Raw genomic sequence first — 26,375 nt, forward strand, 5'->3', positions numbered from 1 at the left:
ACGGTAATTTTTAAAGAAAAAGTATAAATGCAAAGAAAAAAGAAATCGCTTCTTTCTACCTCATGAGCTTGGAAGTAGAAAGTACTTTACCTGTTCATAGTTAAAGGTATCCAGCATTCCCAGAATAAGTCCCTGGATTTCTCCAAGTTTTCCTTTTCCATAAACTGGGTCCTAATTGGAAAAAAGTTGCAAAAAATTATATTCTTGGTATTTTAAAATTACTTTAAAATATAAGTTATCTGAAAAAGCCAGATACTCTTAAATATTTGCCTCTAGTCACAAAATATTTATTCTTCCATGAACATTCCACTGGAAATGCACATCAGTCTCCTCTGGCCGTCAAAAATATTTTGGAAAACTAAATAAAATTTAAATGATCCAAGTCCCTTGCTTGACAACCTTCTTTGCAAGTCTAATTAAATTTTACTCTGGTTTTGTTTCTACAGCAAGCTTCCTTTCCTTCTTCACATTAACCATCACCCATCCCCCTCCGAGCTCTTATTTATCCACTGCATCAAAGCCAATGTACTCATGAATACCCAGAACTTGTCAACTCCTCCTGCGACTCCTATTTGGCTACCTCCTGGTCCAGACCAACTAAGTCATGTCAGTTCAGGGGATCAGTATCTTGATCAAGAAGCAAGTTTCAATTTTCCAAAGCTTTTCTCAATAAGCTTTTCATATGAGATATGCTAAGTAACTTATCATAAACAATTGGAAAACTATTGATGTATACAAAAACAAAACAAAACAAGTCCAACCACCCAAAGATAAACACTTTTGATATTTTGAGGTGTATTCTTCCAGTCTTCTTTCTGGGAAAGGAAGGAGAGGGATGTATTTCTTAGTGTACAAAATCTGACTATTTCACATGAAACTTTTATAACTTTTTAAACTTAATAGTATATTGTGGGCAGTTTCCCACATACTTCATAATTACATAGATGAATCATGTGAAAATACCATGTGTTATCCAACTGTTCTCTGTTGTTAGGGATTTAAGTTTATCTCCTCACACCCCACCCTTAAATCCCACCATTATAACACAAGTGGCTGTAAATTTTGGTCTGAATCTGATTCTTTCTTGAGAGGAGATTTCAAGAAAGGAAATGAATTATAGACTCAAAGAGTATTTTTATGGGTACTGATGTATGTTCACCCTTGAACAACACAGGTTAGGACTGAGTGGGTCCACTTATATGCAGATATTTTTCCCCAAAAAATATATTCAAAAAATTTTTTGAGATTTACAACAACATGAAAAAACTCCCAGATGAACCACATAGCCAAGAAATTGGGGAAAAATTAAGAAAAAGTTAAGTATGTCATGAATATATAAAATGCATGTTGATACTAGTCTACCCTTCCATAAGCATAAGGTGACTAATATTTAATACAAAATTAATAATCTGTTAGTTTTCTTACTGTTTTATAACTTCACTTTTAAAGAATTACATTACCGTATAGTGTGCCCCTTTCCCTCCCCGCTGTTTGGAACATAAGATAATACTGATGTAGGTACTGACAGACAGACAATTCATCTTGTAAATAGATGATGTAAGGTGTTGATAAATACAGTACAGTAAGTGTGCTTTCTCTTCTTTATGATTTTCACTAACATTTTCTTTTCTCTAGCTTACTTTATTTTAAGAATACAGGATATACTACATATAACATATAAAAAATGTGTTAGTCAACTGTGTTATTGGTAAGGCTTTCAGTCAACAGCAGGCTACTAGTAGTTAAGTTTTGGGGGAGTCAAAAGTTATACATGGATTTTCGACTGTGCGGGGGGCGGGGTCTGTGTTCCTAACCCCCGCATTGTTCAAGGTCAACTGTATTGCCTAACCGCTTTACCAAAAAGTTGTGTTATGCAATTTTTATCTCCATTAGAACATTTGTGCATCCATTTTACTGCACCTTTGGCTAGGCTGGGAATTATAATAAAAATTTTGCTACCAAATGAATAGGAATCCAACTACACGGTAATGATAAAAGTAGTTGCTATTTATTAAGTGAGCAGCATATGCCAAGCACAATGCTAAGCACTTTGTATTTACCATATCACTAAATTCCTTCCAGAACATTTATAAATGAAGAAATTCAGGCTTGAGAGGTAAAATAAAATTCTCTAAGAACACAACACCATTAAGAAGGCGAGCTGGGATGGGAATCTAGGTACTTCAGAAACTATGTTTTTAATTAACACGCTGTACTGGTCTCCCAAGTATGGACACATAAACCAATAAACCAATGTTTGCTAGATAATATGGGTAACAAATATGAATAACTAAATGATAAACTAATATTTGCTGAAAATGGGTATGGGTAACATTTCCGGTTACTTCTTAGGGAGTAAGGGTTATTAAAATCTTGTTACAGTAACTGTGAGTTGAGATGTTAAGAAAGAAAAATGATTGTGCAGCAGGAAAAACTCAGAAGAAAGGTTCAGAAATCTGAAAAGAAACTTTGCCTTCCTGCCCTTATACAAGGTAGAGTTAGGATTTACAATTTTTTTCTCTTCTATGCTTGAACACTGGATAGACACAGTTTCTAATTAAGATCAGTTTTCAGTACTTTAAGTTGGTCGAGAGCAGCACAATCGTCTGTTGTAGGTTCCTTGTCCCTGATGCTGAGGTTATGCTGAAGAAGTCAAATGTAGTTAATAACTACACATTTGTGTACTAATTAACAAGTTTATTTTGGGCTTGAACAGATCACCTACGCTTACTGGGGAAATTTCTGTTTCACAGCTCAAGATGCTATCACTAAGCTAAAGATATCTGTCAAATATGTGGAGAGCATTTGCAAAAGCCAAGACTACAGGTATCTCAGACTGACTTACTCTTCACTAGAAAAACTCAGGTCATATATCCATGAGATTATCTTTTAATTTTCTTTGCATAAAAACAGAACCATGTTAATGCTTCTGAACTTACACTCAGTTATACTTTTGGTCAAGCTCTTAGTAAATACGCTTACTTTTCAAAGTATAATGGACGGTGTAATACCTTATAAGAACGCTGTAATATCTACTCTACTATGTCCATCCAATACACTAATACAACTCTAGCATAGAAAAGCTCTGTCATTTGTTTATGACAAGGGTGGTTTGGAGAATGAAGAGGTTTTGAAAAGGTTAAATTCTGGGAAAAAGAAGAAATCTTTATAGGTCATGCCTATATTTATATCAGTACATTTCACTTTAAAATACATAATTTAAAAGCAAAATCATGAAAATAACCTCATGCTGAGACAACATATAAATTATAGAATGCAAAAGGGAACTCAAGGCTTCTGGCACAGTGTGTACACAATCCACTAGCTTTTCAAATTATTTTCCAAATGTGTCAGCTAGATTCTTCAGCGATAAATAACTGCTGAGGTTTCTCTTTAAACTTGTTTGTAAACTACAAAAGAAGACCACGTTTAGGTACTTCACATAAACTTGTTTTTTAAAAAGCACATTATAAAAAGATGCGACAACCCCTTTTTTTCTCTATTGCTTTTTCTTTTAAATTGAAGTATGGTTGATTTACAATATTGTGTGAGTTTTAGATGTACAGCATAGAAACTCAGTTATTTTTTTCCTGATTATACTCCATTATAGGTTATTACAAGATACTGAATATAATTTCCTGTGCTATACAGTAAATCCATGTTACTTATCTATTTTATATATAGTAGTTTATTAATTCCATACTACAGATTTGTCCCTCTCCCCTCACCCCTTCAGTAACCATAAGTCTGATTTCTACGTCTGTTAGTCTGTTTCTGTTTTGCGTATAGATTCATTTGTATTATTTTTTAGATTCCACATATAAGTGATACCAACATATATTTCTCCGTCTGATTTACTTCATTAAGTATGATATTCTCTCAGTCTATCCATATTGCTGTAAATGGCAATACCTCTATTGCTTTCTGATACCTACTGTATCATGTATGTGGTTTGCTGTAAAATTAAAATTTTACTAATCAAGCATTACTTTAAAATATGAATAACACAACAGTTAGCATATTTGTTTGTATTAATCCCCTCAGTATAAGAGTCATAAATAGCTTCTCGAAGAAGCCAAAAATTACATTTGCCAAAGAGTGAAGATCAGTTACGGGCAAGCAGTGAAGACAGAATGTACAAAACATAAATATGGTCCCTTAAAAATACCAACTTATCACCTAATGTTCATGAAAGAAACCTGTACAATTCAGGCCCCAGGTATCAGTTTGAATAAATATGCAGAGGTCAGGAAGATCTTTGAGAACCTCTTATTATGTGAACATGTCTTCTAGAAAAATTGTAAATATCTGAGCAACTGTGCATCTAAATAACTGTCATTTCCTATCTTCTCCCCAGGAGACCAGATAGAGTGAGACAGATATGAAAAATACTATGGCTGGTGTTAGGTACAGAAGAAAAGGCCAAAATTTCGGAGTTAGAAAATCTAGGTTAATGTTCCCACTTAATAATGGGACAAATTATTTAATTTTTTAAGTGGCTCTTCCCTCTTAAAAATCACGTGGATACCATCACTTCCCCAGCATAATGTACACAAAGATCAAAGGAGATAAAGAACACAAAAGTGCTTTACAAACTGTGTTAGACTACCCAGGGACATTAGGTAGTTGAGCCAACTAATATTTATTGATTATATATTATGTTCCAAGCACTGTGCTAGGTACTGGAGATAAATTACTGAACAAGTAGATCTGGTCTCTGCTTTCACGGAAGTCACAGTGTAGTGGTACTTTTTGCTTTAGGAGACAGATCCACTGTCTTTTCTCCACTGTATATTCTCGCTTTCCTTTGTTGTAAATTAGTTGACCATAGGTGCATGGGTTTATTTATGGGCTCTCTATTCTGTTTCATTGATCCATATGGGTCTTTTTGTGCCAATACCATGCTGTTTTGATTACTGTATTTTTATAGTATAGTTTCAAGTCAGAGAACACGGTATCTCCAGCTTTGTCTTCTTCTCAAGGTTGTTTTGCAATTTGGGGTCTTTTATGGTTCCAAATAAATTTTAGAATTATTTGTTCTAGTTTTATGAAAAATGTCATGGGTATTTTGATTGAGATTGCATTAAATATTAGATTGCTTTTGGGTAGTATGGACATTTTAACAATATTAATTCTTCTAATCCAAGAACATAGGATATCTTTCCTTTTCTTTGTATTGTCTTCAAATTCCTTCAGTGTTTTATAGTTTTCTGAGCACAGGTCTTTTACCTTCTTGGTTAAGTTTATTCCTAGGCATTTTATTCTTTTTACTGGGATTGTAAATGGGATTTTTTTCGGTGGGGGGGCTTTCTCTTTCTGATAGTTCATTACTAGTGTATAGGAAGGTAAAACTTTTCTGTATATTAAGCTTGTATCCTGAAACTTTATTAGAATTTATCAGTTCTAATAGTTTTGGGGTGGGAAGACTATGGTTTTCCGTATATAGAACCATGTTATCTGCAAACTGTGAGTTTTACTTCTTTCCAATTTGGATGCCTTTTATTTCTCTTTCTTATTTGATTGCTGTGACTAGGACTTCCAGTACTATATTAAGTAGAAGTGGCGAGAATGGGCATCCTTGTCTTGTTCCTAATTTTAAAGGAAAGGCTTTCGGCTTTTCACCAGTGAGTATGTTAGCTGTTAGTCTGTCATACAGGGCTTTCATTATGCTGAGACATATTCTCTCTCTATCAACTGTGGTGAGAGTTTTTATCATGAATGGATGCTGAATTTTGTCAAATGTTTTTTTTGTATCTACTGAGGTGAGGATGTGATTTTTATCCTTGCTTTTACTAATGTGGCATATAACACTGATTGATTTGCAAATACTGAATCATCTGTGCATTCCTGGAATAAATCTTACTTGATCATGGTGTACGACCCTTTTTATATATTGTTGGATTTGGTTTGCTAATACTTTGTTCAGGATTTTTACACCTACATTCATCAAAGACACTGGCCTCTAATTTTCTTTTGTAGTGTCTTTGTCTGGTTTTTGTATGAGGATAATGGTGGCCTTGTAGAATGGATTTGGGAGTATTCACTCCTCTTCAATTTTGGGGAACAGTTTGAGAAGGATAGGTCTTCTTTACACATTTGGTAGAATTCTGCTGTGAATCCATCTTGCCCTGGATTTTTGTTTGCTGGGAGTATTTTTTTTTAATTTATTACAAACTCAATTTCAGTACTAGTGATCAGTCTGTTCAGATTGTCTGTTTCTAGGAAGAAACAGTCTCAACAGGTTGTATGTTTCTAGAAATTTGTCCACTGCTTCTAGATTGTCCAATCTGTTGGCACATAACTTTGTAGTATTATGATTTTTTTTTTTTGTATCTCTGTGGTATCAGTTGCTATTTCTGCTTTTTCATGTCTTCTTCTTCTTATTTTTTTTAATCTCTTTGGTATTAGTTGCTATTTCTCTTTTCTTCTTGGTAAGCCTGGCTAAAAAGTTTATTAATTTTGTTTATCTTTTCAAAAACCAACTCTTGGTTTCATTGATCTTTTCTATTGTTTTTTTGGTCTCTATTTTATTTTGTCTCTGATCTTTATCTCTTTTCCTACTTTGGGCTTTGCTTGTTCTTCTTTTTCTAATTCCTTTATCTGGGAGGTTAGGTTGTTTACTTGGGAATTTTCTTGTTTCTTGAGGAAGGCCTTTATCGCTATAAACTTCCCTCTTAAAACTGCTTTTCCTACATCCCATAGATTTTAGAAAGTTGTGTTTCCATCTTCATTTGTCTTGAGGTATTTTTTAACTTCCTCTTTGATTTCTGTTAATTTTTGACTTTGAGCAATTATAATGTACCTTGTAGTTCTTCATGTTTTTGAGTTTGGGGTTATTGATCTTTACTAACAGTTCTCAATAAATCTGGAAATTTTAGGGCTAATATTTAAAATATTTTTTTCTGCTCCAACTCCCTATTTTCAGAATTCCAAGTATATGTATTTTGGGCCACCTGAAATTGTCCCACAGCTCAATGACACTCTGGTTCATTTTTTTTTCCTGATTCACTTTTCTTACGCATTTCATTTTTAGATAGTCTGTGTTACTGTGTCTTCAAATTCACTAATCTTTTCTTCTGTTTTGGCATTCTCATCTGTTAATTCCTATATTCAATGTCATATCTGGGTTTCATTTTCCAACATCTTTGCATATCTTAAAAGTTTTATAGAATGTCTTACATACACTGTAAATTTTACACTATTGAGACCTGGATATTTCTGTATTCCAAAAATATTTTTAAGCTTTGTTCTGAGATGCAGTTAAATTATCAGGAAACAGTTTGATCCGTTCAGGCCTTGCTTTTAAAATTTGAAAAGCATGACAGGAGCTATGTTTGGTCTAGGCCTAACTTTTTCCCATTACTGAGTACTTGTGAGTACTCTACTCAATGTTCTGTGAATTATGAGGTCTTCTAGTCTTACTGGTGAATAAGACTCTATTTTTGGCCCTGTGTGAATACAAGTATTATTCCCCCCAATCCATTCAGGTGGTTCTCTCCCTGCCTAGGTACTTTCCTCAGATCATGCACTGAGGCTTGAGGGAGGCCCCCTGATTGCTCCAGAGTTCCCTCTCCTCTTACTTACCCTGAAAACTCTACCTTGGTCTCTCTTGACTCTCAGCTCCAACTCCTCAAATCAGTAAGTATGCTGAAAATTGCTTGGGATTCCCTTCCTGTGCTACTGCCTGGAAACTCTCTAAAGACATCAAGCTGGGGCAGACAGAGGGCTTACATTGTTTATTTCCTGTCTCCAAGGAATTACCGCCCTGTATTGACTGACTACCAGTTTTTTGAAAACTACTATGTTATGTATTTTTTCCATATTTTAGTTGTTATAAGCAAGAGGATGCATCCAAGCCACTCCTCTTGGCCAGAACTAGAATTCCTCCATTCTTGACTTTTTTCATTCTATAACTATTCAGAGTACCTATTATATGCCAGGTGCCCCAGGGTTAAGTGATAGTGATAGTGTACTAGGCAAAGTATAGTCTTATCTCTTAAGGTCCTTGAATGTTTCTTAGAACTCCATTTTGGCCTTCGGCTTTTCTCACTAATTCATTTCATCTTAAAGTTCATCTAGTTTCAAGAATATAACTACCACTTCTGCTTCGATGACTTCCAAATCTTCCTCTCCACTTCTTACCACTTCCTACAAACTCCAGTCTTATATTCCCCCCACTGCTCACTGTTAGCCACATGAAACTGAATTTAGGGGGTTTACCCGGGTTCTTCTTTTGTTCCCCTACTTCTAATCAGTCAAAAAGTCAAGTAGATTCTACCAGCTAAGTAATTTTCAAATCTACTTTCTCCTATCCATTCTGTGTAACTCAATTAACAAACTTGAGTACCTATTACATTCTGAGTATCTCTATGCCTTCGGTCTTGTTTACTTCCAATTTATCCTGTATAACGTAGACTGAGTGTTCTTTCTAAAATGAAATGTCATCCCATCATTCCTCTAGTTAAAATATCTTAATGAAAATTTACTGATTTTAAAATAAAATCCAAAGTCATTACCATGGTTTACAAAGCAATTAAGGACACAGCCCCTGTCTCTCAAATTTCAGCTCCATGACTCACCTTTATTCTTGTCGTATGTTCCAAGCATACTTAAACATTTGCAACTCTTCAAATGTGCCATGTTTTACCTCAAATTCTTTGTATATATAGTTCACTGTGCTTTAGAATAGTCCTCTTTTTCCCCCTGATTCCTTTAGGCTCTTTAAGATTCAATTCAGACATCTCCTTTAGGAAATCTTTCCAAATTCTCCAGTCTGTTTCAGATATATACTTTATTGGTACCTCTTTGGTTATATATATTCAGAAACCCAACTTGTTCAAAAAAGATAATTATTGTAAAGGTACTGGGGTGTCTAAGGATCCAAGAAGAGGAATGCAGGTAAACCTTAAGAACTACAATGAGACTCAGATGCCATGAGGATTTTCTCTTCATGTTATCTCCTTTCCCAGTGTCTTAAATCCTCTCTCTGTATCTTTTCTCTTCTCCATGCAGCTTATCTATTCTCCTCTTTGTGTGTGTGTTTCATTCTTCTCTCTCAGATAAACTTTCTTACTTTTTCAATCCATATGACAGAAAAGTAGTCACTGCCAGCTCCTGAACTTTGTACTTTATATAATCCAGAGAACTGAAGAGAAACTATTCATCTTTTTTCAATTCAATTCTAAAATTTCCTGAAAAGGACACTGACTGGCCCCTCTTAGGCCAGCTGCCCACCCTGAGTCAATCACGTGGGGTCTTGCTTTCACATGGATGCTCCTGCTGTACTTATGTGGACTGAATGTAGGGATGCAGAAGTGGCAACGACCCTTCCTGGGGTTCAGAGCAGCTAATCCTTAAAGTGACCAATCTTACTTGTGCTTTACAGCCCTGTGAACAGTTGCATCAGATATTTTCTCATCTCTCTTATAAGAGCCCTTTTAGGGCAAGAACTGTGCCCTTCTTTCATTTATGTAGATAACTACCAAACAGTAACATATAATTAATAAACTAATTAACAATTAACTCTTCAAAAGACCAGGGACTGAAACAAATGGAGTTTACATGATATAATGAGAAAGAGCGTAAGTTAGGAGGTGAGAGACTTTGGTGGTAGTCTGGATGCTGCCACTAATGGTAGGTCAGGTACCTAACTTTTCTGTGTTTCAGTTTTGCCCTTCATCAACAGAAATTTGTATAGTAGCCCTACCTATTTCAAGAGATTCTTGCGAGCTTCAAATGCGATATCTATAAAAGCAACTTAAAAAAAATAAAAATCTCTATACAAATATAAGGTAGAATTATTACAGTAATCAGAAATGTGCAAATAAGGAATTTAAGAATCAGCACACCCTTCCAATTAGTTAACAACCACTAAAGGTAGAAAATGATATGAATACAATTACAATGAATACTAGTATAATGCAAAAATAAAGCTAAGACTTTCAAATATCAAAAGCCTTCAAGGATGTGAGTTTCAAAATAAAGTATTTTTTTAAAATATCATATGCTTTTGCCAAGGAAAAAACAGATTTTTGTTTCTTATAATTTACGTAACAAAGTGTGGTTAAAGCTCAACATAAAACAAAGTGCATACAATGAGAGGGAAGCTACTTTCGGTTTTAGGATTTCATGTTTTTAAATTTACTTGGGAAATTAAAGTGTTCCTGCCTTACAGAGATATTTCTTTATATAGATTAAAAACCTATGACTAATATATTTTAGAATGGATATAAAAAGTAGTCTGTACCAAAGAATTATTTAATTTATGGTAAGTATCAAATGAAATGATATGTGTAAAGATACATTCTAAGTAATAATGTACAATGTGGTGAGACTACTGGGTACAGTAGTCTTTATCAGCAAAGGCCCAGATGCTTAATACCAGATGGGAAAGAGAGCCTGAAAAATCTTAGAGAAAGCTGAGAGAAACATTCTTAGTTGTATAAAAATCATTTAAAAATTGTGAAGACCAATGGCATCATATTACCATCTGACTTTTTAGTTTTTTGGTGTGTCTCTATGCTGCATAAAGGAAGACAAAATGGATTCTAAGGATTATTCTTGCAGTTTTCCCAAGAATGTTCACAGATTTTTCTAAAAATACATCTTCGCATATTTTTAGTGTTCTCCTTTTGATGAATCTGGAAAGGTAGAGGCCTTTTCACTGAACAAAATAGGCTGGAAGGATGTTTCCTCCAAACGCTTTGGGCACAAAAGCCGTCTAGAATCTAGAGCAGGAGAGGAGTTTTCGATGTAAAGTTCTAGGATGAGTTAAAAAACTTAAGTAACAACCATTGACTAAGAAATGTCTGTATTAATATGATTTTTAGGTTATCTTTTTTTGATCTAAAAAGTATAACCAGCTGCAAACAATGGTAATTCTCTCACAGCTAGCACAGCAAAAGGAAGCCCAAGGTCTGAATCTGAACCCCAAGGTCACAGTGAACAGCTGAAGGCTGCACACCCTAACTGAAGGCTGCAAGTGTGTGCTGGGCAAACACCGCTGGAGTTGGGAAAGATTCCAGGGTGAGAGCCATAAGTTAGATATTTAGCTAACGCCAAAAATCAGCTGCATTATGCTTGAGACCCGTTTAAACATTAGCCCAATTTGCTATTATTTACACATAACTAAAACATTAGTTAAAGTTGATCCACACTGAATTGTCCCCTTTTAACTCACCTGTAAGATTCTTTGCAGGATTGATGGAAGGGCAATAAATGCTGCCATGCTGTTTAGAACTTGCATGGTCAAAGATTTCAGAGCTGTTATAAGAAAATGTTAACATTAAGGTTAGTTTAAAATAAGAATTTCTAGTTTTTCCTATAAGTCATAGGGATAGAGCTTCCTAGAATCTTAGCTAACTTAACTAACTAACTAAACTAATTAGCCTGTTTAATATTTTAAAGCTAACTGCTGGTAGGTTGCAAAGCTACAATTATTCAAGACAAATGATATAAATGGTGCCAGAAAGAACTGAACCTGAAAGATGAGATCAACCCTACAATATGATTTCATTAAGAAAAATAATAAAAATATGATAGCAGGAGCAGGTATCACAATGATAATTTCCAGCAGATGAAAACTGGGGGACAGTATAGGTGGCCTCTGATGAACTTACCTTCAGAGTGTAGAGGAGGTGCAGCTGAACTAGACAGCTTCTGAGGGGCCATCATTGCCTCCAGTAATGGAAACCAGAGTGCCTATAATGTCAGAGGAAACCAGAGGAAAACAAAAGTGCTCTGTTGTCTTTAAGAATAATGACAGTGTTTCACAGGCTGAAATGTACTTCTCACACACGTTTGTAGGTAAAAATTAGAAAAAGAAAAGATGGAACACTTGAATGTGAAGAGAAAAGACAATAAAAAGCAAGGACCATAGCCAGAACAGATACCTTTACCATGCAACTTGGGAAAATAAGGAAGCTCAAGTTAAGCAAGTCCAGACCTTTTACAACTGCAATCTTCGGTGTCTCAGGAGAGGGTAGGGGCAAAGCAGCCAGAGCAGAGCCTGTAGCTATGTTCTTAAATGTACCACTGACAAAGTCTAAACAGCTCTGTGTACTGCAGAAAGGGACAAGAGAACCCCTCCACAACTGCCCTCCACCCATTTCTCTTCAGCTATGGCAAGCCAGATAAATGAAAAAAGTTATCCAGAGTTTTTTCCTATAGCAAGCATTATTTTGTATTTCCTTAGTCATCACAGACTAAGAAGGGGAAGTTAAGATTATTTCAGTTAACATTTCCAACCACATCTATCATTTAGTTATTCCTATTACACTGGGCACTATATTAAATGCTTTACATACATTTTGTTTTTTCCATCTCATAATAACCTTACCCAGTAAACATTATCTTCAGTTGAAGGTAAGATACTGAAGCTTAGAGAAGTTAAGTAATTTGCCAAAGATCATAACCTGCCATATGTGCATCATATGTGCTGTTCCTAAGGCTTAGGAAAAATCTTTATCATCAGAAATCAAACTAATGCATTTTAAAATTTCAAACATGTTTTCTTGTTGGGTAGTGATTTACAAAGGTCTTACTTAAGACAGTATCTTGGGAGGAACCTATTGCTGCAAGCATCCAAGAGGCATGAAGAAAAGTCAGCATTGACAGAGCAGGACAAGTATAGTTATTAAGGGAGCCCACTAAGGGAGACAGGTAAAGGTCCAGTGACTTTCCCCCTGGGTGACCTCCCACTGAAGAGCTCTACTAGGAAGCCCTTATGTGGCCCATTTGAGATTTTCTAAGGGCAGCATTTTATGTATTTTTTAAATTTATTTCTTCAAGTTCTCAAGGTACTGGTTTTAACTATGTTGTATACTGGCATTTCTTTATTTTATCAAAATTTTAGTTTATTTTATCTAGTACTCATGAACTTTTAATCTTCTATTTTATTCTCAGACAGTTTCACTTGCCTTACCTTTTAGTTGTCTATTTCAACTTGTTTTTACAACCGTATCATTTATCTGTGCATTTTTATAGTCTTTTAATTTAACTGTATATGGTATACGTAGTTTTTACCTTTTGGTTTTCATATTTATTTAGAAATTTGCTTTAAAATTTTCTTACTTAACCTGGACATTTTAGAGGAATTATCTTTTTAAAGGTTACTTTATTCTTGATTTATAAATGGCAGACTAAGGATACACGGTTGTAAAGATAATAGCCATGGAAAGTATTCATATCCTACATAGAAGAGTTATTCTTCTTCAATTAAATCTCCATATTAACCCAAAATATATGTAAACACCTTTTAAATATTTTATCTCTTGCTCTTTGATGTTGGTTCTTAAAATTTTGACTTGGGTAACTCTAAAAACCCCAACGGCTAAAATAACCAACCATAATAATGACAATCCTAACCCCTGAGAGCAGCACAACTAAACCTGAATTATTTTCTCATTTTACATAATAAACAACTTTCTTTTTCAGGAAATTATGTGCATAACAAAGCCATATTCTTTATTATATGTAATCACCTGACACTGGAGTAGAAGCACAAATAGACAGACATACAAAGTAGAACAGGTAGAGATTTTAACTAAGAAAGGACTGACAACCCGACTTCCTGTGGTCTAACTTTAAGGAAATACTCTACGATATTAAATCTTCTGAAGAAACTTTTGCGAAGAGATAATACAGACAGTTCATTATCAAGCTTTTGGATACTTCCAGTATTCTAGCTGGTTTAGGATCTGTGGCAATAGCTCCTCTTCTCACTCTCTCCAAAGCAAAAACAAAGAGGAACAAGGCAAACCACCATGAAAATCCCCCAAACTTAATGTTTGGCATTATATCAAATCAGCCCAGCATTTTCTCAAAATGTCTACATAAAAACCAACATTCAAATATTTTTGTTGTTATGAAAGCTGTTCATAAAAGCAGCAGAAACCAGTTGTTGGAGGGTGGAGGGGAGTAGAGAGTGGTGTGAGGGTGTGTGTGTGTGTGTGTGTGTGTGTGTGTGTGTGTGTGTGTGTGTGTGTGTGTGTGTGTGTGTTTGTGTCTAAGAGACGGAGAGAGAGATTCCAACTCAGACACATTTTTTGGGGGAAAAAAATACAGAATAAATTACCCTTTTGCCACATCAAAGAAGTCTTATTCCTGTCTCTGATTAAGAGACAGAGTTCAAATATAGTCAGAATAATCCCTGGAGTTCTGGAGGCAGGGATTTTATATCTAATTCTACCATTAATATTATGAATCTGGACATACTTCAGCTTATGAGTCTAGATGGTTCTACTTATAAAACATAACTGTCATTTTTTCTTAAATTTTCCATGAGAAGAAGGAAGAGTATCAAACAGATATTAGATAGAAGAAGGAAGGGTTGAAAAATATGTATAAACATAGCTCTAACAATTTTTGTGTCTTTCTATCAAAATGTAACATGTCCAAATACAAACAGGTAACCAAAAGACAAATGAAAATTAAATCTTAGCAAGGGAAAAATCATGGCAAAATGAATGGTGTTAAACTCAATAATATATTTAAATAAAAGTTAAACAATTATGGGAACTGTGGATATAGAAAAGAATGTGTTGTTAACCTTAATGAGGTGAAATAACCTAACTAATTAAAATTAAGAGAAGAGAGAGAGACTGGAGAAGTATGACTGGAGCAAGTATGTATGAGTGCATGTAAATTTCCTTATTGGCTTGAGAACATAGGTATGATAAAAACTGAAAAGTTATTGTAAACAATAATTCCAATCTATCACAGTTATTTAAAATTTTTAACCTTTAGTGAGATTTATTAAAAGATAGTATAATGAAGAACTATTTATTTGAAATTCAGAAATTCCTGTTTTATATAAGCTTCCTAAATGCAACTGAATACTATATTTTTTAAAGCAAGCATTATTTGATCCAATTTTTCTAAAATTATATCAACCTAGGCAGGTAAAAAATGTCTAGAGTGATATTCACCAAATGATAATGATGGTTATTTCTGGGTGATAAGATGGATATAGGGTAATTTTTTTAAACATTCTCTGTGTAACTTTCTGTATTGAAGGATTTTGAAAAATGATGGGTATGTATCATTTCACACAAAAAATTTTTTTAAATAAAAGAAGACATATATTATGTAAATGTGTTATACACAATTTATATTACAAAGGGTTTTCAAAATTTATGACCTTAAAAAACCCTTGACTAAAACATAAAGGAGAAATTTACCCATCTCTTAAGAACAGAAAACATATCAAACTTATAATTTTCATTGTAACACATATGGCTAACTATGAAAAATTTACGCTGTTTCGCATTTCAGAAGCCCAAGCATGGAAACAGGCCATGTGGTGTCAAGTCAGAGGCCAGAGCACGAGGGTCAGGCACAGAGGAGTTATACCGTATCATACTGCTAACCTGACTTCTCTAAACTACTGCAGAATTTAGCTGTCAAGTCACATCTCGCCCCCTTAGTTTCTGCTTCAATGCTGTAACGCCTACCCGCACCAGGTGTTCAACTACACCTCCTTCAGTTTTGCGTTCTCCCTTTTTGCAGCCTGGAATCTGTTACAGACGTGGTTTCAACCTTGGCTGTGGAGTGGAATCACGTGGGAAGCTTTGAAACACTGATGACTGGGGCCCAGCCCCAGAGACTTTAATTTAATTGATCTCGGGTGCAGTCTGGGATTTTTCAAAGCTCCCCAAGTGACTCTAATGTGAGGCCAAGGCTGAGAACTGCTATATCGCAGCCTTCTTGACCTTTTCTCTGTATCCCTGGAGGCTTTTCCTCCAATTCCTCATGCTCACTTGACCCACAGGGAATGCAAGAGATGATGAATGGATGACACAGCCACAGCAGCACTGCACAGAATACACAAATCTCAGTCCAGAGAGAACGAGGACATCCAGTATTCACGCGCCAAACCTAAGCATATAAAGCCTCTGTGAGAACAAAGAGGACAGGCGCTCCTTGTAATAGCTTTAGGAGTCTTATACTCCGGGGAGCACTAAACAGTGATTAAAATCCAGTCACACTGAACTCAGGTAGCTGAGAGGGCAGTAGAAAGAGAATTAATTCCTAGTTTAAGACCAAAACAGACTTTGAAAAGCCTTTGTAGTCATTCTCCTACCTCTCTTTGCTGCTGATTCAAATTATGTGAATTTCTCTGGCAAAGGGCAATTGTCTCTACCATGGTCTCCTCAACATCCTTCAATGAGGAATCCTGTTTGGTACCTAGATTCCAAAAAATTGTTAACATTACTCAAGGATACATTATTGATAATCTCAAAGTGTCTGTACAAAATTAAACTATTTTTTCTCTGCATATTCTTAGGTTTCTATTATATAATCGTCTGTTAAGATCTGATATTGAGGTTTAGATTAAAAAACAGTTTGCAACAGTTTTCCATACAAATGTTCAACATTCATAGGACACAGAAAGCACGTCACTCTCAGCATTTTCATATGCTTTAGCAACAGAAAATCCTCTAGCGCCAGTTTGTGGATTAGTTAATCTTTCACCTTCCTTGCTCTACCATTTCTTCCTCTGCCTATTTCTTAAATGTAGGTCTTCCTCCAAAATACTAGCTCAAGCCCTTTTGTTTTCATTTTTTCAGTAATTTTAGCCATTCCTATGGTTTTAACTCCTATGTCCATGCTGATAACTTTCAAATATACACCTTCAGCCCTTATTCCTTTCATAATCTACAGGATGAAATTTCAACCCACTCTAGGACATCTATTTCTACATGGATGGATGTCCTGCAATCACCTTGAAATATATATGTATGTGTAAAACTCAACTCATTTTTCTCACTTCAAATCTGCTCCTCCCCGCTACACTTCCAAACTAAGTTAACAAAATCATGACCTTTAAGTCAGCCAGTTTATAAATTTTCATCATCTCTGATGCTTTCTTGTCCTTCAACCACACATTCAAACAAACTGTTAATTTTGTTAATTCCCCTTCCATACTCTCATATACTCACTACTTTTACTCTGGTGGAGCTCTTCAACACCTCATCTGCACTACTGCAGCAGCCTCTTAATTGAACTTTTGACTTCCAAATCTTGTCTTCCTCATTCCCTTTTATACTGTCACTAGAGATCTCTTAAATACAAGTCCAAACACATCAGTCCCATTCATAAAAAACATCAAAGGCATCTACTTTTTGAAAAACAGAAGGTCAGTAAACCTCTGGCCCTAAGTAAACACAGTAAACATTCCGGTGCATCTTCCCACCTTCCACTCTTGTATCACCAGATTATTTCCTGCTCCCCAAGGTGACCAGCCGGGTGCTTTCACGCTCATGTTCTCCTCACCCTAGAAGACTCTTTCCTTGTTTCTGCCTATCAAACTCCTATTCATCATTCCAGTCATAATTACGTTGAAAAGTCACATCTCCCATGGAAGTATCTCTGATTCATCAGTTACAAAGAGTTCCCTAATTTTCCACAATCCTTTGCCACTCTCACTGTACCTCTTTTATAATAGATGATTCTACCTTCATTAGAAGTCAATTTACATATATGTCTCCTTCAAGAGACTGTCGTTCTTTGGGAGAGGACTGTGTGTTAGCCATCTGTGTATAATTCATAGGAACTAGGACAGTGTCTGGCAATTAGCAAATACTCCAAAACTCTTAAGCGTACAGTCAAAATTGAACCTGACAGTAAATGGTAGTTATGGGACTATTACTGAGAAATTTATCTTCAATGGAATTCAGGAACTGGCTTCTCCAGACATATCACCTGTAAATCACTGTAGTGATTTTGGGGAAGCATTCTTCTTACTTTTCCCTCAGTCTTTCATGTAATGTCTGCAGAAATTATTCTCATAACAATAAATTGAAAAAGAAAAATGCAATACATGCAACAAACCTAACAGTCAAATTGACTGAACACATACTGATAGTACAAAAATAATAATTAAGGTTTAGTTGGACTAAAGATGGAAAAGTCAACCAAGTGTTTATGTAAGTTCCAAAAACAGATAATCTACAGAGAATTAGGGTAAAGGTATTTAGGGGAATGTGTGGGATAAGGAGTCCAGGAAATATGTAGTGTGTTAAAAAGGTAAAACAATCTAAAAGTCACCTATTAAGTGATTCTCTGATCTTTAGAAGGGCTATTTTGAAACATCAAGTAATAGGAAAACAAATAATCCAATTCAAAAGTGGGCAAAGGATTTTAATAGCCATTTCTCCAAAGAAGATATACAAATGGCCAATAAGCCCAAGAAAAGATGCTCAACATCACTAATCATTAGGAAAATGCATATCAAAACTGCAGTGAGATGCTACCTCACACCCATCAGCCTGGCTACTATCAAAAAAACAGAATATAACAAGTGTTAATGAAGATGTAGAGCCTTGAAACCGTTTGTGCATTGCTGGTGAGAATGTAAAATGATACAGCATTATGGAAAATGATATATGGTGGTTCCTCAAAAAATTAAAAATAGAATTACCATTTCATCCAGCAATCCCACTTCTCAGTATATACCCAGAAGAACTGAAAGCAGGGACTCAAAAAGATATTTGCACATTCATGTTCATAACAGCATTATTCACAAAAGTCAAAAGGTGGAAGCAACCCAAGTGTCCATGGATGAATGAATAGAAAAACAAAATGTGGTATACATATAAAATGGAACATTATTCAACCTTAAAAATGAATGAAATTCATTTGCAAAAATAAATTTATTTACAAAACAGAAAAAGACTCACAGACACAGAAAACAAACTCATGGTTACCAAGGGGTGGGAAGGGTAAATTGGGAGTTTGAGATTTGCAGATACTAACTACTCTATATATAGTTCTGTATAGCACAGGGAACTGTACTCAGTTATCTTGTAGTAACCTATTATGAAAAAGAATATGAAAAAGAATATATGTGTGTATACATATGACTGAAACATTATGCTGTACACCAGAAATTGATACAATATTGTAAACTGAGTATATACTTCAATAAAAAAAAAAGAATGAAATTCTGACATGTACCACAACATGGATAAATCTTGAAGACACAATACTAAATGCAGTAAGTTAGACAAAAAAGGACAAATACTGTTTGATTTCACTTATACGATATACATAGAGGAATCAAATTCATCGAGTCAGAAAGTAGAATGGTGGTTAATAGAGCTGAGCTGGGAAGAGGGAATGGGCAGTAACTGTCTCATGGGCACACAGTTTTAGTTTGGGAAGTTAAAAAGTTCTGGAGATGGATGGTGGTGATGGTTGCACAACAATGTGAATGTACTTACTGCCACTGGACTGTACATTTAGAAATGGTTAAAATAGTGAATTTTATGTTATATATATCGTACTACAATTTTACAAAATAAATAATTTTTTTAGTATCAAGGAATATAATGGAAATTATATGTCTATCTATGACAAAGCCATTTAAGATCCTAAACTGTCAAATTTTATTGCTTTGTGCTAAAATTATATAAATTCAATACAGAAAAACTGGCTGTTACTTACTGATTAGAAGCCCACTTTGCTGTTGTTCACCCCATTATAGTAATTTTTAGGATGTTAGCATGTACCTCATTTATAATAACCAAAACATAAGTATATAGAAATATAACCAAAAAATTAATCAGTATCAGTGAAGAGTACCTAAATTTCTATATAATGACCTCTACTGACAGCACCACAAAATCACAATGGTTTATATTACTTCCCTAAGCCCTTGAAAACAAGATAAAATTGGGATTAATATTAAAGTGGATAAATAGTAATTATGCAGATCAATGTAATTATTACTTAATAAATACAGTTTATCATTTACTATTTTTAAAACATGAGGCCCATGGGAAAAGAAATTGTAAATTACACTCCAGAACTTACTTTCATCTTGATGTGTTATCTCTTGAAGTTTGCTTTGTAGTCTCTAGGAGATAAAAAGAACACTTTATATTTCTAATCCACCAAAATCTGAATTAACATATTTTAAAGGTAAAACCCAAGAAACAACAAGGTTATTAAGAGTGATCTCTGTAATTTAGATGAGAATTGTTCTGTATATAGAGAGCATCACTAGTGGTACTGGAACTGACCCAAAATACCAAATATCACTCACTGTGTGCCACTTTGGCTTCTGTTGTATCACCACATAGTTAATAATGATAATCTTCAGGCAAAGTAATGAAAATTAGGATTAATCCAAACTTGGAATAAGGGAATAAAATTCATACTGGGTTATGAGAAAAAGGGATGAGTGGGAATAAAAAGGAGATGACAAGTCTATCGCCACAGCATAGGGCACAGCCTTGAGTGTGGCATCTCCCAAGTATGCAGTTGTAGTAGCCACTGCTCTACTGAATTCTGGATTCTTAGACACCCTTAACTGATGTTCCAAGGGCTTCTTAATACAAACTGAAGCTGATCTTAATCTATCCCTTCTGCCCCGAATTTGCTCCTTTCCCTGAGGTCCCTTACAGGCTAATGTTAAGCTAAAATTCAGAATATCATTAACTCACTGTCATTCACCCCATACCATATCCAAATGATCAGTAAGTTCTCAAATCCACCTCCTCTCACTCCACGACTACTGCCATACCCAGCTCAAGCCCTCATGGAGTCACACCTGTACTACTGCCACACACCGCCAAGTGCTCTCTGCTTCCGGTATTACCTTCCCCTTCTCTACCCCTCTCTCATAGATTCTCCTAGAGTCAGCAGAGCAGTCTTTATGAAGCAAACAGTATCACATCAGTTCCTTGTTTAAAAACCTTTAGTTGATCCTTTGTGAAATCATTATCAGTTCTAATTCTTTACAGCATGTTTTACAAAATCTTTCCAAATCTGGATCTAGCCTTTGTTTCTAGCCTGACCCGCCTATACATTGATAGTTGAGCCCTAGCAAGGCTACTGGTTCCTCTCCTAGAAGCTCATATTTCTTCATATTCCTATGCCTTTGCAAATGGTCATCTTATTCCCTGTGAGGATCTCCCGCTTCTCCATTTCCTATCCATGCCAGGAATACTTTTACTTATCCTTTAAAATTAGGTTCATGATATCATTAACAAATAAATTGCAAGAAGAAAAAGAGAGGTTGGGGTAACTTAGAGATTAAAAGAGGTTAAGTGCCTACACAAATCCTCTGTGGAATATTGTTCCTGGCCTGTTTCACAGTTATAAGGCTAGAAAAAGACAGGAAGCCAATACGAACCATTTTTTAAAGTTATAAATAGGACATCCCTAATCTATTCCTAGCTAGATGACAATGTTTGAAAAACTGGTATGTAACACTTCACACCCATTAGGATGGCTGCCATCAAGAAAACAACAAGTGTTGGTGAGGATGTGGAGAAGCTAAAACCCTGGTGCACTGCAGATGAGAATGTAAAATGATACAGACATTATGGAAAATGATATAGTGTTCCTCAAATAATTAAAAATAGAATTACCATTTCATCCAGCAATCTCATTTCTCAGTATATATTCCAAAGAATTGAAAGTAAGGACTCAAAAATTCATTTGCACACCCATGTTCATAACAGCATTATTCACAATAGTCAAAAGGTGGAAGCAACCCAAGTATCAATGGATGAATGAATGGAAAAACAAAATGCGGCATATACATAAAATGGAGTATTATTCAGCCTTTAAAATGAATGAAATTTTGATATGTGCCACAACATGGATAAATCTTGAAGATCTTATGGTTATATAGTGCAATAAGCTGGACACAAAAAGAACAAATATTGTTTGACTCCTCTTATATGAAGTATCTAGAGTAATCAAATTCATAGAGTCTAAAGTAGAATGGTGGTTGCCAGGGGCTGGGTGGCTGGGAAGAATGGGGAGTAATTATCTAATGAGTTTGGGAAGTTCAAAAAGACTGGGAGATGGATGGTGGTGATGGCTGCAAAACAATGTGAATATGTTTAATGCCATTGAAATGGTAAATTTTATGCTATTTTACAACAAGTAAAAGAATGGGAAAAATTTTTTTTGGAAAAATTGATAGGACACCAACTGTTGGTGGGAATGTGAAGCAATCAAAACTCTCCTGCATCATTGGTGGAATGTAAAATGCCACAATCACTTCGGAAAAAATGGCTGCTAATTTCTTATAAAAGCAAACCTATGCCTATCCTGTGATAGACCAATTCCACAACTTGGTATTGACTCCAGGGAAAGGAAAACATTTTTGTACAAGAGTGGTCACAGCAACTTTACTCATAATAGTCAAAACCTAGAAACAGCTCAGGTGTCAATCAACAGGAGAATGGATAAAATGTGGTAGATTCCTACAATTAAACAGTACTCAGCAATAAAAGGCACAAACTACTGACACATGCAATAACAGAGATAAACCTCAAAAACATTATGCTGAATGAAAGAAGAATCATATTAGAGTATCTACTGATCCATTCCATTAATATGAATGAATAAAACAGGCAAAACTCACCCACAATGAAAAAAACCAGAAGAGTAGTTATCTCTAGGGGGATGTAAGCGGGGGCTGACTGTGAAGGAACTTTCTGAGTTGAAGGTAATGTTCTCTATCTTGTTGGGGACTAGGGTTACACAGATGTATATATTTGTTAAAACTCAATAAACAGCACATTTAAAACTTTGCATTGTGTATGTTTATTTTACCTTAAAAAATGCCACAAAGGAAGATCAACTCTAGTCAATGACACATGTGATAAAAATATTTACAGATAAAATGTACTATTGTCTGCAATTACTTTGAAACATAAGAAATTAAGATGGATTGATGAAAACTTACACCATGTTATATGTCCAATAAAAAAAATGGATTGATAAGTGGACAGAGGGCTAGACAGAAACATGACAAAGCATACAGAGTAAAATGTTACCTCTAGCATTATTAAGAAGGCACCATGAATATCTCCTTTCTTTTCTAATAGATAAGCAGTGACTTCATGAAGTTGATACTTCTGGGTAATCTAGGAAAAAAGAAAAGATAAACCTTCACAAATCTTGTTCATGGAGTCAGAAGATCCTATTAAGAATTTAAAAAAAAACTTTGATAATAAATAATGAATTCAAACCCTAGTAGTATGCTTCTTTACAGTATAATATGCAAACATTTGACTTTCTAGTCTTGGAGTGGCCCATTTGGGTCTCTAACTGAACCAAGGTCATTCTTTTTTGTTTTTCACTATTTATTTAAAAAGTTGTTATGCACCTGAATTAGGTGTATCCATTGCACAAAAGGTAAAATGAATATATAAATAGTAACAATACATACCAGAAATTGACAAGTATAACTATACACAGAATATTTAGAACAAAATGACAATGAAAACACTACACATTAGCTTGTGGGGTCTCAAAAAAAAAAGAATGGAACTTTTTTAATTTAATAAAAATTATCTATCAAAATCCTATAATAAAAACCATATTTAATATAAAATGTTAGACACTTTCCCTTTTACATCAGGAATGAGAATGCACACTATCATTGCCTCTATTCAATAATACCCCAGAGCTCCTAGACATCTGATAAGGGAATGAAAAAAAGCATAAGATTGGAAAGAAAAAAAACTACCATGGTTCTCAGGAAATACGGTCATAAAAAATCTAGAAACTATTTGAATGATAAACGGATTCAGCCTGGTTGCAAGATATAAAACAACATACAAAAATTAATAATATATACCAACAGTAATTAATAAAAAAAGTTATTTCAAAAAATTTCCTTTCACAATGTTAACAAGAAGTTTAAGTATCTGGGAACAAATATAAGAAAATATGCAAGAGACTTATGTAAATTACATAAAGTAATAAAGCCTCACCAAAGAGCATAAAAGGCATTTTCAAAAGGCAATCATGTTCCTGAATGTGAAAACAGTACCATAAAATGTCAACCCTCCCTGAATTAATCTAAAAATTCAATGTATTTTTTCATCAAAATCCCCAAAGTGTATTATTTTTAAAGTAATGTGACAATGTGATTTCTAAATTGATATGAAATAGTAAGAAGCCAGGAGTAGCCAAAGAGTTTTAAAGAAAAAGAATGACGAGGGAAGAATCTTCTTTCAACTAATAAACCTTATTTTAAAGCTATATTCATTAAAATATGTGGTACCGGCATAAAGAAAGACAAATGACCAAAGGAACAGAACAGAATCCACAAAAACATCTATGTATATTTGGGAGTTGGTGTATGGCAGTAAGGCACTAAAATAAGTAAAGAAAGGACAATAAAATGACATGTGGACCATTAGTCATCCACATGGAAAAAAAATACATAAATCTCTCTCCTGATCTGTTTACAAAAATAAATTCCAGATAGATTAAAAGCCTAAATGTAAAAAGCCGAACTATAAAACTCATACAAGAGGATATCCTTTATGCTATTAAAGCAGGAAAGGAAATAAAAGTCACACACATAAAATTTTAACTTTAAAGGAAAAGAATGATAAATTAAAATAGAAGTCACTGAAAACCAATTTAAAAACATGCCATAACAGCCTGGAAGAAGGCACCTCTGGCATATAAAATCATATAGCATTAGAAATCCAGAAATTAGCAAGAACTTCTAGAAATCAGTACAAAGGGCAAACCCTCAATAGGAAAATGGGCAAAGAATATGAATAGATAGTTCAGGGAAAAGAAAATCCAAAGTGTCATTAAACATATGGAAAGATATGCAGTGTTGTGAGTAACCATCACACTGGCAAAAATTAAGAAGTCTAAAACAACAAGGGCTATGGGTCATACTCTATCAAATAAGAAAAAAGAATTAAGTCTAAAAATATTAGGAATCAGCAACAATGTGGAAAAACAGCAAACTAAAAACACTTGATGATGAGAATGGTAACAAATAAGAAATCAATTTGGCAAAAATCAGTGGAATTAAGCTACTTTATTGTCTAGAGAATTCCACTTCCAGGTATATTAAGGTATATTACTCAGAGAAATCTCACATGAGTACATGGAAGATATGTACAAAGATGTCCAATACAGCTGTTGTTTATAATGGCAAAAAGATTGAAAACAATGTGAAAGTCTATGAATAAGAACATATATAAACTGTGGCATGGTCAGTCAATAGACTACTGTATGAAGATTAAAATGAATGAACTAGATCTACACATAAAAAATTGACAGATAAAAAAGTAATAAAAAATAATTTGCATTAGGATATATATGGTATGATACCATTAACACAAATTTTAAAAATACATAAAACTGTATCTTGTGTTCTATAGGTAAATACATACATAGGAAAAATAAAAAACATGGATGGGAAGGATAAACTGCCCATTTTCAGGTTGGTGGTAAGCTCAGGGGAGACATGACTGATAAAGGGTGCTTTATTTCTAAAACAAACAACAAAACAACAAAGATAGAAGCCAGTATAGCAAAATGTTAACATCTATAAAATTGGGTTGGTGGATACACACGTATCTGATATTCTGTACATTTTTATATATTTGAAACATTTCATAATTTAAAATTTTTTGGGTGTGTGGGCAGTTCAGGAGGTGGATGTGGAAAACACAGGTTACCGTTTCATGAGTATTGATAACAAAGGAAAGGAGACTTGATGGTAACTTAAAAACAAATTTTAAACAGGGAACGTACTAGCCTCTTAGATTAGAGTTTATGTGTATATGCATATACACATAAGTACGTGTGTGTGTACACACACATTCATTTTCATTTGGAAACAGGAGGAAACAAGGAAAAGAGGATCAAGGCAATGCCTGTGCTAAGGCTACTGAATTGCCATCTAGCCTGGTAAGTCTTAACGGCGCAATAGGACTATCTAATCATCAGTGCCTGCAAATAAGAGCTTTTTTTTTTTTTTTTAATATTTTTATGGTATTCCTCTCTCTATGTTAATCATGTTGGCTAGAATATCTGTGAAACTTGATTAATAACAATGATGGACATGTTTCTGATTTTACTGGAATAAATGGAGAAGCAATTTATCACAGCAATGGAGAGCATGCACTATGGAGTCAGACTATCTGGGTTTAATCTCAGGTGCTAGCACTTACTAGGTATAAATTTAGGCAGGTAATTTAATATGAGTCTCCCTTTGGTCATTTATACAACGATGAATGATGAAGAAAATTTCACTCTTGCCTCCTCCACATCAGGGGTCTTACCTGGACGGTTTCTTCCAGGCGGTAGCACTCAAGGACTTGCAGCGTGTCTATAACCTGGTTTGGGCTGAACTGACACAACAGCTCAATGAACTGCTCTGTGATACAGGGAGAGATCTGCAGCGATTCTTGATTTATGTGAATACCTTCTCTGAAAACAAAAAAGGCAAGAGAATGGCATTATTTAATCACATCTATAATTAAGGATACAGGCAAAAAGTATGTTACCTTAAAACCAAGACCACTTTTTGGTCAGATAAAATTGTGAATTACATCAGAGACATTCTAAATCACAATATTTCTAAGTTTACA

At 34.7% G+C, this 26,375-nt stretch overlaps 1 protein-coding gene across 1 annotated transcript in view; it reads right to left on the reverse strand.

Moving 5' to 3' along the window:
• VPS8 (VPS8 subunit of CORVET complex) overlaps nt 1-26,375 on the reverse strand; it is a 223,049-nt gene that overhangs the window by 49,483 nt on the left and 147,191 nt on the right. The window contains 7 exon segments of the mRNA XM_032482907.1: nt 91-171; nt 11,180-11,262; nt 11,619-11,700; nt 16,082-16,185; nt 19,816-19,858; nt 22,800-22,889; nt 26,067-26,214. Coding sequence (XP_032338798.1) covers nt 91-171; nt 11,180-11,262; nt 11,619-11,700; nt 16,082-16,185; nt 19,816-19,858; nt 22,800-22,889; nt 26,067-26,214 — 631 coding nt within the window.

The sequence above is a fragment of the Camelus ferus genome, chromosome 1, assembly GCF_009834535.1.
Source record: "Camelus ferus isolate YT-003-E chromosome 1, BCGSAC_Cfer_1.0, whole genome shotgun sequence".
Taxonomy (NCBI): Eukaryota; Metazoa; Chordata; class Mammalia; order Artiodactyla; family Camelidae; genus Camelus; species Camelus ferus.